This window comes from Leuciscus leuciscus (genome assembly GCF_965113295.1).
Source record: "Leuciscus leuciscus genome assembly, chromosome: 2".
Lineage (NCBI taxonomy): Eukaryota > Metazoa > Chordata > Actinopteri > Cypriniformes > Leuciscidae > Leuciscus > Leuciscus leuciscus.
The window spans coordinates 5195239-5211073 of NC_138726.1; the positions used below are offsets into that span (position 1 = coordinate 5195239).

Genomic DNA, 15835 nt, shown 5'->3' on the forward strand with positions numbered 1-15835 from the left:
AAATAGTCTATGTGTATATATGTGTCTCTTTTAGGCTCGGCCGCCTCTGCTCACTTCCCACTTTCAGTGTATGCTAAACTGCTAAAGTTCATGGAGGAAAAAGTCAAATGGGTTTGGAACGACATTTAATAAGAGTTTTCATGTAGGCAGGATAACTAAATTATGATTTGATTATTCAATATGACAGTAAAAACCATGATCTGTTCGAACGAGTCCTTTTTATTATCCAAAACTGAAGAATGTTAATGCCATTCATTGCTAGTCTACAGAATCATCTAAATAATATTTAATCCCTGAAGAACTAATTAATGGTCATTCAAAGAAGTTAATGAAGCCAAATTGAATAAATGTTTTGTTTTTTTGGTGCATTTGCTTTTAACTCAATTTAGTTTGAATTTGATGCAAACTCTGAATCAACATGCACCAATGCTACTATACTATATGTCATAATCATTTGTTAACAAACATGTATTCATTACTTCAGTGAGCTCATTGTTTCTGCCTTCAATTATTACATTGTTTGTATTAATACATGTTTAGCTTACTGTGTGATTTATATGTACATTTCTGAAATGCATAACAGTCACCTCTGATAACAGATCACTCTAAATTGTAATGTGGATTTTCTGTAAAGCTGCTTTAAAAAGGTGTGTATTGTGAAAAGCGCTATACAAATAAATGTGAATTGAATTGAATTTGTAAAATCAATTTGTCATTTCATATAAAAAAACCCACCTTATATCTTAAAACAAGACCAGGAAGAGGAAAACAAGTTAAGGCAGAAAAGAAGGCTTTTTAAATGTGCTGGACTCATGAACACACACAAACACATGGTGGAAATTCCAGGAAGAATATCGACTGATCCAGTTTCCGCGTCTTACCGCGCACTACGCGCGCAGGGTTCAATCCATCCGGATCATTCTCCTGGATTTCATGGCGCTTCCTCCTCCTGCCCTTTAGTTACATTGTATCCCCCTTACTGAAAGGAGCGAGGGATCTAGGACTCAACTCAAGGGGAAAAATGAATGAATATACGTGAAAATGGACGTGCCGAGATGTTGGATTTATCGTCTTGGAGTTTAAGAAAGACGTATTTGAAGAAAGCTGTGAGATTTCGATCCTGCGATGCCAGTTTCAGGGCAGTGTTTGCATTTCTGAACGGGATCTTTAGGAGTGTGATGGCTGCTGGCCTTCCTTTTCTCTAGTTGCTGGATGTGTTGGGAAGTGCACTGCTTTGGGATCGTTTTTGGAATTCCGTGCGCAAATCCAGAGGCCTTTCCACCTTCCTCTATGGAATGTACATAAGTATTCTCTGGATAGGGGTTCGCGTGTGGGGTAAGTGACGCTGGGATTAATGCATTTCTTTTGTGTGTGTGTGTGTGTGTGTGTGTGTGTGTGTGTGTGTGTGGGTAGGGGGTGGTGTTTTATTGGTGCAGATGGAGACTGGAGGTGCTTTAGCCCGTTAGCTTAGCTCGGTTGTCATGGCTCACACATGCTTTGACCATCTTAGAGAGTCATTTCCTTAAGAGCAACGCGTCGCGGACCAGTGCGCTCGAACAGCGCGTTAGGTGCGGCGAATCGAACAACGAGTCCCAGTTTACTCGATTACGAGCACAAATAAACGGGCTGCGAGTCCATAAACACCCCGACAGTGCTTAAAACGACTGTGGTTTGTTTATGCTGGAGTTGCAGTTCTCTGTGGAAGAGCTCGAGTCTGTTATGAATGTCAAAGGATGTGTGCGAGTATCAGAATATTCGCAGTGAATCACTGCTCAAACACAGAACTCACTCCTGATAATACAACCTTCAGCAGTCACCTCACACGTCTTCAGAGCAGTGCTTATACTCTAACAAAAGGTTTTAGACATGGTATCATGATTATATCGTGTTTTTTGGACGCGGACCATGATAGTACCAAGTGGTTTTCTTTCAAGTATATTCGATTACAATGTAAATTACATGGTTTATGTAAGTACTGTGTTATTAACATTTGATGCCATATTTCTATCTTATCTGCTTGCTTGATTTTCACACTAATTCTAAATAATCGTATCAATTCCACTAGTTTTACCAGTGTTGATTGAGTAGTTAGTATTATGATGTGGATTATTAGCTCTTCAACTAATCTTACACTCATTCTAGTTTTCATGGGCTATTTATAATGGGATGCTAAAACCTAATTTTAGTATCTTTCATATAAATTGAAAATTATTTGTTTTACTGCAGGCTATAGGGAAACGCGTTTAATTTTCTCCTTTTAATTCCATAAAAGTCTTTATTTTGGCTCTGAACGGTAACAAAAAAAGATTGGTGTACGTTTTCCTGTCATTGTCCATTTTGTACCATTTTCTGATGGTTGCAGATGTTGGTACCATATAAACACCATGGTATTCTTTGACATACCTCGTCCATACCTTGGTGTGTTAATATCATCTAGATTTATTCAATCCATGGACTGCACTACTAGCTAGGGGAACTTATTGTGCACTATTCAGTATGTGTGTGAATGGAACTGAGATGCATTTGCCCTATTGTATTGTTTAAAGAATTAGCACAGATATCAAGTAGCCTCAAATAAAGACAAGCAGGGAAACCATAATAAATAGCATATGGAAATAATCAGCTTTCAGAAGAAACCCCAGACTTTATGTGGTCTTAGAAAGAGGTGTTATAAAATGGGCTATTTGAAGAGTTGGAGCGGACACCTGCTGACATCCTCAAGATAAGTCGAAGATGTTTGTTCAGAAAATCATTTAATGAGTCTGAACTTGGGTTTCACATTTAGTGTTTTGTTTACAATTTCCTTCTTTTGGAAACAGAGTATGTTAATACAGTCAGTGAAGCACGATTACATGGCTCGTTTCTATTGGCCACACATCATCATCTGGTTCTATATAGATGCTTCTGTCAGGTGCTTCTTATATAGAACCTTTCTATGGGTTCCCATCATGGGATCGTTCAATGGATTTAGTTTTCATTAATTTCTTACTGTGATTCAATTTTATGAATGAAACGGCTCGTAAAAATATTTGTCTCTAGAATAACCTGTTAAACATAAAAGGATTATGCAATCATTTAAAACCATTTCTCCTTGTATATCCCTATATCCTCTCCTTTTTGGCATACAGGGTTCTTTAAAACTGAGTCAAGAACCCTAATGTTCTATTTAGAACTCCATTGAACCCGGAAGACTAATTTTAAAAGTGTTCCCTCAAGGATTTTATAATGTTTTTTTTATTTATTTATGAGAAAAATAAGGTAGAGAAATAATCTGTGGTAGAGCTGCGTGATTAATCTCATTCCCAAATGACAACGATTCGCCTGTCTATGGAATCAAATCACACTGGAACATTCAAACCTGCGTTGTGCTGCCGCTGACCCAGAGCAAATGTCACGTATAGGTATGAAACCGCACACAGTTTTGTTATTTCTGTGTTGTAAATATTCATATCGCAGAAAAATTGGGATAAAAGTTTATAGTTCGGATATCAACACTGATGTCTACGGTACGGTAGTGATCAAAATAGAGCAAATCACCTCCTGAAAGTACTCGACACTTCAAATAAAGATTATATCATTACATCGTTACACCAGTAGGTGGCGGCAAGGGACTGTTAAACATGTATTTGGCATTGAATTCATCATTCAAGAGATGCGTTCAAAAACGCTGATTCATCCAGTAATGAAACAAGTGAAGTGTTTATGAGTGAGTCGTTGAATCCTTCATTTAACCTATTTTTTTTCCAAAATAATTCATTCAGATTAATTAAACATTTGAAATAGACTGTTGCAATTAAAATGTGTCAAAGCCTCTAGTAAATTATGCCTGCATGATATTTTGTTTAGTTTTGTCCAGTTTATCCAGAATCATGCAGCTCTAGTCTGTGTTAAACATAAGTTGACGATACTTGGACGTTTTATTCTACAGCATAAATTACACACACCCGTATCAAAAATGTGAATTTTTTAAGCTGTTATGTTTATTTAAAAAAATGTTTGTATGTTTCTAATAAGTAACTTGATGAGAACGTTTGGTGTGCGAGTGTGTGTAATTTGCGTTGTGGAACAAAACATCCAAGTATTGTCACATTACGTTTAACACAGAGCTTATTTTACTCAAAACCTCATTATAAAAACCCATAGGGAAATCTGGGGGGAACCAGCGGCGGGACGTCACGACTGCAGCACTATTACACGGTACACTGGTAATACTTCAAAGAAAAATGTTTGTGACACTATATCCCAAAACATTGCAATATTATGAATGGAGGCTTGACACCAAATACAGGCAAATATGTGACATTTTATATCATCTGCTTTCAATACGATTGGCTTTTATCAGTAATAATGTTGTAGAGTGCTCATGTGGAGATGAGTTGGCAGTCAGCCGGAGGGCGAATCTATTTCCTGGATCTCAGACACATTGTTTTCTCTCTTTATGAGCTGTTGAGTTGAGTTTTGTCTGCAGGCCAGAGCTAGATGTTGTTTACTCTCCATACTTTACACTAGAAAACTTTTGCTCAGCTTTGGTCTAGACAGATGTTTTTGTAAAATGTTTTTCAGCCCATATATATATATATATATAGCGTAGCGCTCCAAGCTTTGATATTGAACGTTCTCTGATCCCGTGTCGGGATAGTCCAGGGAAATCAATATGTCCGAGCCGGTGGAATAGAGATGCATTGCTGTAGCTCTCGCTGTAATGTTTGTGAATGCTTAGAAAGATCCATACTCTCATTATGAATTTACAGTTGTCACCGCTCAAGCTATGCACATCATTCAGTCCAGCGTTCGATCTTTATTACACGTTACAAGTGGTCTGTTATGCACTTTGTGCTTTATCTTTCTAATGCAGATGAATGTTATTCTCTATCTGCTTTTGAAGCCTTGTCACATTATGGTGTCAATAGGGCTGATTATTTGATATTATTATACTGACAATGTAAACATTGTGAATATTGTGATGATTTTATTGTTTATTTGGCATTAAGTTTCCTAAAGACAGCATGTCTCGTTTCATTAGTGCGAGATTATTCTTTCTAGAATCAATTTCAACTGTTATAATGTTTCCAAACACAGATTCAACAATTCATCACCGTTTTCGGAAATGTTCTTCAAGCGTCATTTTAGATGCTTAAAATGTTTTAGTGAAATCTACCTATTTATCACTATTACATTGGTGAACATAAAAAGAAATGATCAGATATTTAGTGAAAAGCTGTGAAAAGCATGCTTTAGATTTTTACTGTATTTCAGATCTTGAATTTAGCCTCTTAAATGTACTTGGCAACACCAGCTCTTTGCTCAGTATAATAGTTCCCTTAGCCACTTTTAGTCATTTTACAGCAGATAAATATCAAGATGCATATCATACATTTTCAAAAGGCTGAAAAATATGGGGATTCATGATCCCAAAACACTCATTCTGTAAATGCCATGTTTAAAAAGCAGCGGATTGAATAAGCTGTGCGTCTCCTGGACTTTTCGAGGGATGAAACATGAACACATACACAGACAGGTTATCTGCAGATGTTATACACTGACTTTGACCTCTTCGACTGTTTGTTCCAGCAGAACAGCTGCAGTCTTTAGACGTACGAATGACCATCTGGGGTTCTGCTCGGCACTGAAGCGGCCTGCGATCAACACGAGCTTTTGCGTCGTGTTCTCGGTGGGCTAGTGTCATTTACACAAGGCATAGTTACGGGGAATCCAATGGCTCGGTTATGGTAGAAAACAAATCTTTATTTAAATGGCAACCCAATTATCATCCTAACTTTACAGTAACCATTTTTCAAATCTAGGATTTAGGAAGTTTCTGTAAGACTAGATTCAAAAAGCTTTTATGATTTAGTATGAATATGGTATCTATATTTTGGTATCTAAAATTTTCACTTAGTAGTTTTTGGTGTCACAGTCTTATTTATTAAGGTTTTGGGTCAATATATATATTTGATTATACATACACATATATATATATATATATATATATATATATATATATATATATATATATATATGTAGCCTATGTGTGTGTATATGTATGTATGTGTATATGTATGTGTGTGTGTGTGTATATATATATATATATATATGTATATATGTATTAGGGCTGTCAAAAGATTAATCGTGATTAATCGCATCCAAAATAAAAGTTTGTGTTTACATAATATATGTGTGTGTACTGTGTATAATTATTTTGTATATAAATACACACACATGCATGTATATATTTAAGAAATATTTGCATACATATACTGTTTATATAATTTATATTATATATAAATATATTTTTTTTTTATATAAATGACACATTTTTCTTAAATATATACAAGCATGTGTGTGTATTCATATATACAAATTTAATTATACACAGTACACACATATATTATTTAAACACAAACTTTTATTTTGGATGCGATTAATCGCGATTAATCTTTTGACAGCCCTAATAGGCTATATATATAATATCAAATATATATATTGACTCAAAACATTAATAAATAAGGCTGTGACACCAAAAACTACTTTACTAAATCATATGCATTTCAAATGTTGTTAAAGACAAGTAAAGCTGTCTTTTTCAGGTAGAGAAAATGAATAATCAAATATAAAATGCCACTGCATAGTCTTCACTGTATAAATAAAATGTAGATTAAACCTTATTAAAGTGTAAAAAGTTATTCAGTCAAGAGCAGTGAGTGATTTCTCTTTATCTTATGTTGTTTGATTAACAGTAATGACACAGATGGCATCAGGAATATTAGGCTACTGTCACTTTAAGAGCGAATGCACACATCCAATACACTGATACACGTGCGTTTTAGTTCTCAACTGTTTGTTCACTTAAGATATAGCCTAACATATTATGTTTACTAGGATATTTGTTGAGGCCAGCATTTGCATGTGAATATGTCCGTTCAAGCACAAGATGTACAGTTTTCTTTTTAAATATGTCTTTAGGCTAATTTTAGACATTTAAGCATTGTGTATTAATATTTATTTATTTAATAACCCAAAAATTCAATATATAATAACAACAAAGTACAAAAATGATTTCCTGTTAACACACTTATAAGAAGTATCATACATACATGTATCTCTCATTTTTTTAAAGGAATGAAATAAACACTGCGTATACATTTTATTTGAGGATTGACCATTGAAATAAAACATCATTGTTCTAAGTTTGTATTTCAAAACTGATCTACTCATCCCTAGTGAGAAGGAGAAGCACTATTATTGATTCATGTGAGATGCTTGATTAGGGAATTAGTGTCTGGAATGATAGCGCTCACATTCAATGCCACTATTAGGCTTTTGTGATGATCAGAGACTTGTGAAAACTTATATGGAAGTAAATGAAAGGCTAATATAAGCTCCAGCTTAATGAACAAAGCCATCCGCTCGCTGAACTGATCTGCAGTTAAGCTTGGTGAAGCATTTCAAATATGGATAGAGTAACAGGAGTTTATCAGATGCGTACGGATCTAGCGTGAGCGGGTTCTTACGTTATTTTCCAGCTCTGAGCTCATTGGCATTGCAGGACAAATGCTGCAGACTTGAGTGTTAATTATTTACGCTGTCAGAGGTCAAAGTGCGCGCTCCTTTGACTTGTGTTGGCTTATTTGGCCGTACCCTGGCTAAGCAGAGATGACCTGTGTTAAAGAATGGCTGCTTTAATTAGACATCAAACATCAGGCTTTGAAAAGCAGCCCAATTTCAGCAGACACAAATACTTTGGCACATAATATAGGTCAAAATGCTCACAATTTCACAGGTCTGTTTTCTATTTAGAAGTGAATGTCTTTGCAAAAATGTTGCCATTGTTATCTAAACTTTGCTCATTGTTCAGTGGAATCTTGTTTGCAAGATATACTTCTAACAACTGAATAGTGGTCAAGTGATAATATATATTTTTAACGGCCTAGGCAGATATCTAAAGAGCAGAGCTGCCATACGCAACAAAACTGTTTATTATCTGTTTTTATGACTGTTGGCAGATTTGGGAATTGGCAAAAGAAGGAAATTTCACTCAATGATATTTGGCTCCGTTTACACCTGGTGTTAAGATGCGTTTTGGTTGATCGGGTCACAGGTGGACGACACTAAATACAGGTGTAAACAGGGTCTAAAACGTTTAGAGTTTGACCTCTTCCAGAGCTAGTTGAAAACACATTCGACCAGATCACTTTCCTAAACGCTCGTGATCAAATGTGTTCAAACAGCCACAAAACGCAGTCTTCTCTTTATTAACATTATGGGAAGAGCTCTAGCCAGACGGGATTTAAACTTTGTCGACTGAAGACTCAAGTTTGGTTTAAAGATGAAAAACATACCAAGCACAATGTTCTCTCTCCATTCCTGATTTCTAACACACACTCACAGTGTTCGGCTGGTCTTGTGGCTGTCAGAGCAGAAACTAAAGCTGATGATGTCCGTGTGTTTTTCCATCATCTCCGGTCACGTTCATATTTAAATTAAATTAGATTGAAAGATCTGAATAAGCCCCTACATTTACCCGCCCATTGACCCTTCCCTCGAAGAAATCAGGACAGAAGTGGTGGAAAGTGGACAGAAGAGACGCATTAAAACACCGGGTGTAAACGGCTGTAAAATGGCCAAATATTGATTTAATGAATTATGAATTATCCTGACCAATCTCTAGACTAAAAATATTTTTTTTAAATATTTTTTTTTATATTGAGTGTAAAAAGTTAACCATCATCACAACAACCAAATCATCATCCATTTTGATGTCCGTGAAGGTTGTAGTGTATAACTGTATGTATCTTTACTAACCGCACTTGCATCTGGATGAATACTAGTACTGGTAAAATGTTCTTTTTTCTAGACTCTTATTCAAGTGTTTCCTTTGTTTTGCCATCGCTGAATCATCAAATGCCACAGTTGCAGAAATGATTTAATAAGTTATGGAATGTTGGTTGCACTTAATTTAACAGTACATGCATTTACGGTGTACTGACCCAAGAAAGAACGGAGTAATAAAAGGTAACTACATGGTTTGGCTGTGCAATTAATCATAATTGATTTTTTGATTTTGGCTTCCAACGTTTATGAAAACATAATCGAGTTAAAGATAATCGAGTTAAACTATTATTAACCGCTACCACAGAAACGGTGCATTCCTCACTGCGCCAAACCTAACATCCAAAGCAGCCAAATAAGTGAGTGTTGTAAAATATAGTCTACTGTTGCTAAACTACGGGACATGTGTGTTTGGCATTAAACAGTGTTATTAAAAGCGCATTTAGCCGCATTCAGCCGTCTTTCTGTGCTTTCATAAGCAAAGAATACTGTGGGCTTCGCCTAAACGGTTAAATCGCCTACACACAAACATTTAAAAATTGCGTTTTGGGAAGTATCCTCATAAACACAGTTGATTATGTCTTTAGTGAATGTAAACAGTTGAGGAAGAAATCGCGCGTGTGTAACAGTATGTTGGATCCGTGCATTAGCTCCTAAAGTGACAGCAGCCTAATATTCCGGCTTCAGTCTGACATTAATGTTCATCAAACAACAAAAGACAAAGAGAAAATCACTCACTGCTCTTGAATGAATAACTTTTGTAGCTTTGATAAGGATTCATCTATATGTAATGTATACAGTGAAGACTATGCAGTGTTTTTACATTTACATTCAGTTTCTTTTTTAGGCTATTAGCTATATTTTTTTGTCCATTTTGTTTAGTTTCTTTGTTCTTAATGTATTGCTCTGTTTATTTGTCTTCTGTAACATTGTCTACATTAGTTTTTTGCAGAAGTAGCCTATCGATAATTGTGAATTTTTACTGATATTGGAAATTACTCGTATAATGAAATAAGACTTTGATCATATCGTTTCATGTCGTATCGTTTCAATATTGACCAAAATTATCTTGATTGTTTTTTGCCATAATCGATCAGCCCTACTTACATGGACTTAACATGGGTTGAGGTTAGGATTATGGTTTGTATGTAGTTATTACTCAGTTATTACAATAAAAAGTACAGTAACACTTTATTTTACAGTGTCCATGTTACATTGCATGTACTTACCATAGTAATAACAGTAAATTATGCATAATTATGTGCAACTAAACCTCAACCAAATCCTAATCCTACCCTAATCCTACAGTAAGTACATGTAGTTAATTATTATTACTCAGTACTTAAATATATAATTACACTGTAACAACGACACCTTAAAATAAAGTGTAACCAAAAGTACTTACATGAATAACAGAACTGTCAAATACAGTGCTACTGAAATTTTAATCGAATGCGATGAGATAAAAATGTGTACCTGAAAATAATGACAAGAAAACATGCCTTTCTGTTGAGTTTCTCAAATGAACATGGAAAAGATTGATTGCATCTGTTTGGGACACTATAACTCTCCTGCTTTTCAAAGTTATTGCGCGCGTTTTGTGTATTTGCTCTTGTGTGGTAAGCCAAGTCCTGATTTAGTGCTGCACATTCATCACTTACCGTTTCATTTTCAGAGTACAATTTCAAGACAGATAATCCCTCTTTGTGTGTCTCTCCTCTAGGGCAAAATGTGGGCGACTGGGAAGTTGACATCAATACGTTGAGGCCACTGTTCTCCTTCTCCCCACACCCTGGCAGTCTGAGAAATCAGACGTTACTGTGACAAACCTGGGCCGCTGGCACTAAAATGTCCCTAAGTGGTGGCACTGCAGGCGGGAAAGGTGTGGACTCGAATGCGGTGGACACTTACGACAGCGGTGATGAGTGGGATATCGGGGTTGGAAATCTGATTATCGACCTTGACGCTGACCTAGAGAAGGACAAACTCGAGATGTCTGGCACCAAGGACGGAGGGGGAATGGCAGCTCCACCTAGCGCAGTAGCGGCTCTGCCAGACAATATCAAGTTCGTTAGCCCAGTTAGTGCCCCTCAGGGCAAAGAGAGCAAATCCAAATCCAAACGCAACAAAAATTCTAAAGACAATAGCAGCAAGTCTCCAGCTGCAGATGGAGCAAAAAAGGAGCATCAGGGACGGACCCAAGGGGAGGTTACTGGTGTGACAGGTAGTTCAGGAGGCGGCAACTCCGCTACGGGCAAAGGTGCCGAGAAGGGCGCCAAGGCCTCACGCGGTGTGCCAAACAGCAAAAAGGAAAAGGAAGTATCGAGTGGGAAAAACAAGAAGGAAAAATGCGAAAGCGCACCAGTTGCAGTCGTGGCAATTGAGAAGGAGATAGTTGTGAACGCTCAGGCGTTTGGAAGCACACGCAACACGCCCTTTGACAATACGCAGAACGCAGACATTGCTGTGACAGAGCAACTTGGGAATAACGCTCTGGAAACTGTTGGAATTGTCTCTCCGTTAGCTATTAAATCCGAGCCGGAGGAGCTTGATGGGGAATGCAGAGTTCTGAAGAAGATGAAAAATGAAAAGGTAAGCGCGGATGGCCCGCTTGTGTATTTCAGCCATTTAGCAGCTGCAAATTGTGTTATTGATGCATTGATGACTCGAGTCAATATTAACGATCTAATCCTCCTGAATGCAAGTGAGTTGTTTCCTCCTGTTTCTGACATTGTGTGTGCTTTGTGATGGACATTTTTTGATCAGAAAGTAGAGAGAGGACCAGATTTAAACTTGCATTACCCAAATAAGGTAATCATGGTGTTTCAACTGTTAGGTCATGGATCTGGCATTTAAAATATATATATATATTGTTCCAAAAAAAAAATATTATCACAGTGTGTATAAAAACGTATTCAAGCAGTATTTACAGTATTATGCTAACATTATTACATTACAAATTTGTTTGGCTTGTTTTTCCCCCCTGTCGTTCCGGTCTTTGAATAGAGGGAAGTTTCGGACTGGTTTGGCTGTTAATCCCAGGAGCCAAAGATGTGTTTGGGGGGAGGGGAGGAAAAAAGCTCAGACCCCTCGAAACCCACTGGCCTAGCTGTGGGGGAAGGGTTGGAAGAAGGTCATTTATCTGCATCTACACAAGCTTTTAATCTGAGCAGAACAATTTCTGTGCTTCTGGGAATCATTCAAATTAGGAAGGAAATTCCAATTAAAGCTTCAAATCCAGTTTCAGGTCTTAAGCAGATAAGTGATGACAGTGTTTGTTTGTATCTTTTACATTGGCCTTTTATCTGTGGAAAGAAACAGTTGTGGCTTCCACTGTGTTAAAAACTTAATTATGTAGCCTAACGTTTTGCAAGTACATGCCGTTCGACTAAAAAGAACAAATGCGGATTGTCATATTCATTACAGGATTATGTTTGCTAATGTTGTGCTTCGTTGCGTAGATTTGCCAACATTGAAATTCCAGTCACCATAAAGAGCCTACCATGTGTCTTCTGGAGATGGTTTTAAAGCCCATTTTAAGGTCACTCCCTAAGCTTTTTTTGTCTTTTCAGTAGCATGGTGTGACAAAATAAATCTGTGGTAGATTAGGTAGTAATTTCATAATATTTATTTACATAATTTCAGATATTGATGACCCAAATGTTGTAAATCAAAGCCAAATCCTGTACTCTCCCAGATTTTCATAGTGCGTCTTGGAAACATCAGTACAAAAGAGATGTTTGCTTCTCTGTGATTGTTCACATGACTTGGTTCTCGGGTCAAGTAGATATTATGCAATTAAAAGATTACAAACTTGAAGTAAGAATGCAGTGATTTGTGCAAAGAATTGGTCCATTTTGCAGTTTATGTTGTGACGGTTAATTGTGCATTGGTATTTAACGGAAATTGAATTCCGGTAGGCCAATTTTTCCAAGAAGAGATGCATTTTAGTATGTCTGTACGTTCAATATATTTTATTAACTATTGACTGATTAATAGATAATCTGCTTTTTCCCCCTCCTTTGTTTTTGGTGTCTGCAAAATCCAACTGGTTGACCTCTAAATTTTAGTATTGGTGATAGTTTTGGATGGTGCAACACTGTTTTTTTTAATGGCGTTTAAAATTATTTTAGCTTATGATGCAGCATGCGAGAAGGAATTCAGTAAAATACAAGGTGGCAAAAAAATCAGCAATTAGAGCAATGGCAGATTTGTGAAACAAAGCCTTTCCGTGGTGCGTTTCCCTCAGCTTTGTGCATGGCGACTGCGAGTATGTCTGGATGGGTGTTAAAGCCAGCAGTGAGGGTGGGGGAAGGGAGCGCGCGAGCGAGCTAGCACTGCTAATTCAGCTCATGAAAGGCTTGAGCAGTGAGAGCAGCTGTCCTCCATTGTCAGCCAGCAAATTTCCAGCATGCCTCATTTCACCTCTCAATGTGAGCAGAGAGAAAGCTAGAGGGCAGAACAGAGGGGGATAAACAAACAGAGACCGATAAATGAGAGAAGGAATGAATAAATGAGAGAGGACTGTTGAATGCCTCAAGTTGCCGCAGTGCTTCCAAACGAAGGTTGGAGAGATCATGTGTTAAATGCCAGCGATGGAGTCTGGGTGTAGCTTTGCGAGGGGTTGGAAGGTGCTCTGCTCGAATCTGCAGAAGAAAAAAGGCCAGAGGAAAGAGAAGGGGGAACAAATGATCTGGCTAAATGAAAGGGGGGGAGAGGGGTTGCTTTGTAAGTGGATGAAGTCTTTAACTTCCTACACACTCAGGAGGTTGTCAGCACTCCCAGTTCCACTGAGGCGAAAGAGGACTGGTGAAGAAATCAGGACTTCGTCACAATTAACTTAATTGCACTACTGAAAATACAAAGTATTATTTGGGTCACACTTCCACTATGATAAGCAATGTTGTTGTTTTTTCTCCTCAATGTTGTGGTGCTTGTAAATGTAATTAATTTGAAGGGTTAGTTCACTCAAAAATGTCTTCTGAAGAAACATAATCACTTTATATTATGTACAGATTTAATTTAGGCTTTTATTCAAAAACAATTGATCAATGCACATTAGAGCTGCACAATTCTGGATTAAAAAAATAAAATAATATGTTTAAAATAGAGATCACAATTTACCCGCAATTCTGAGAAAACATTTTCTGGAAGTTCTGACCATTTTAATTGCTGCAGTCTATTTAAAATTTGTAATTAATTTGATTTAATTATTTAAATAAATAAAAATCGGGTTGAGTGAATGATTCAATGACTCACTCACAAACAGGGATGTAGTGGAGGCTAAACGCACGTAAACGCCGTTTACGCACCTCCCAAAATTCGGAAATAGCGTTTGCCCACCTCCAAAGTGCGTTTATCCACCTCAAATTGCGTTTATCCACCTCTAAATTTCACGTTATTTGAGCGGACTTTGCTTTTCCAGTGCGTGATCGCCGATCGGTACATGATTCGAGCATTTGGGCCGTTAATGACAGAGCAGAACGTTGAGCAGAGAGCGCAGCGCGCCGACACGCACACACACACACACACACACACACGGAACAAAGAGAACGGCACACACGGAGCAGAAAACACACGCTCGTTACTATTCAAGCTGCGCGAGAATTAAACTTGATCGCAGCCGCAACAGAAAATCATTAAAACTAGGCAAAAAAGTTTTTTTTTTACGTTTTTTTTAAACAATTCATTACATGCAGCTGGTTTAATGTAATGAGCATGTCAAAACCCAACTGTACAAGACATTCAGAGGGAATCAAGCCTGCACCAGGTTAAAGACTTTTCCCTCTACAGGGAAACACTGATCCACATTTTTCTGATAGACCAAACAACTAATCAATTAATCGAGGAAATATTCAACAGATTAATCGACTATGAAAATAACCCCAAATCCCTATCATTATGTTCAAGTGCATTGCATTGGAAGCCCTGGGTATAAGCCTCCCTCTCTATCTCTCTTAAATATTTTTGTTCTCTCTGTTTTGTCATTTAGTAAACTTTATAGATTTCAACCATATTATTCCTTCTTGAGTCTCTTTAACAAGAACTTCGATTAATGTATGAATTGAATAGTGATTTTGTGACCTATGATGAGGGAACAACCAGTGATACCCTTGGTAGTACCATCAAATGATGGCCTATAGCGATGTCATCAGGATACACATACACCGGTAGGCAGTGGCCCACCTTACCGGGTGATCAAGTTGTGGTCCACCAGAATTTATAGTTTACCCACCTCTTTTTTTACCACTACACCACTGCTCACAAACACTTCACTTGTTTCATTACTGGATGAATCAAGTTTTTTGAACGATTCTCTTGAATGAATGATTCAATGACAAATACATTTGTCATAATCACTTGTCGCCACCTACTGGTGTAATGATGAAATGATACAATATTTGAAGCTGTGTAATTGTGCAACTCTAATGCACGATGGTAAATGAAAGCTCAAACTTGTGTTAAGGTTTTTTGTTACATGGACTTTTAATAATGAGACCTTTGTGTTTTGAAGAAATCCAAAGATATTGTTAAAAAATAAAAATAAATATTTTTGGCCGAACTAACCCGATATGTATCATGAGATCTATTACAGGAAAGAAGAAATAGCATAGTATAAAAATGAACGCCATTTTCTAACATCATGCCTTTTAGTGCTAGAGTAGATGATGGCAAAAGTTATCGGACATTTTAAAAATGGGTGGAAATGAGCATCCACATGTGCATTATCCAATATCAATACAAATAAATAAATACAGAACACAAATATCAGCCAATAACCAATATGGTTCCAATATATTTTTCATCCTTATTAAAAGTGTTGAAGCTTCAGCCTCGCATTCATCACAGTTAAGGCGCCGTACACATATCGCGCCTAAAAACGCGTAGAAAACGCTAGGCGCGCCGCGTTCTCCTTTTTCCAAAGCGCTAGGGCGGTTGCGCTCCGGAGGCGTCTGTCGTTGCTAAGCAACCATCAGCTGCGCTCCGTTACAGCAAGGAAATTTCA

General features: G+C 37.3%; 1 protein-coding gene across 3 annotated transcripts in view; it reads left to right on the forward strand.

Annotated features, from left to right (window-relative positions):
- Positions 1-907: 907 nt before the first annotated feature.
- Positions 908-15835, forward strand: part of znf609b (zinc finger protein 609b) — a 63636-nt gene continuing 48708 nt past the window's right edge. For all 3 annotated transcript variants that reach the window (XM_082160904.1, XM_082160903.1, XM_082160905.1), the window contains exons 1-2: positions 908-1335; positions 10553-11421. In XM_082160904.1, the coding sequence (XP_082017030.1) occupies positions 10678-11421 (744 nt within the window). In that variant the 5' untranslated portion in view covers positions 908-1335; positions 10553-10677. The remainder of the gene's footprint in view (positions 1336-10552; positions 11422-15835) is intronic.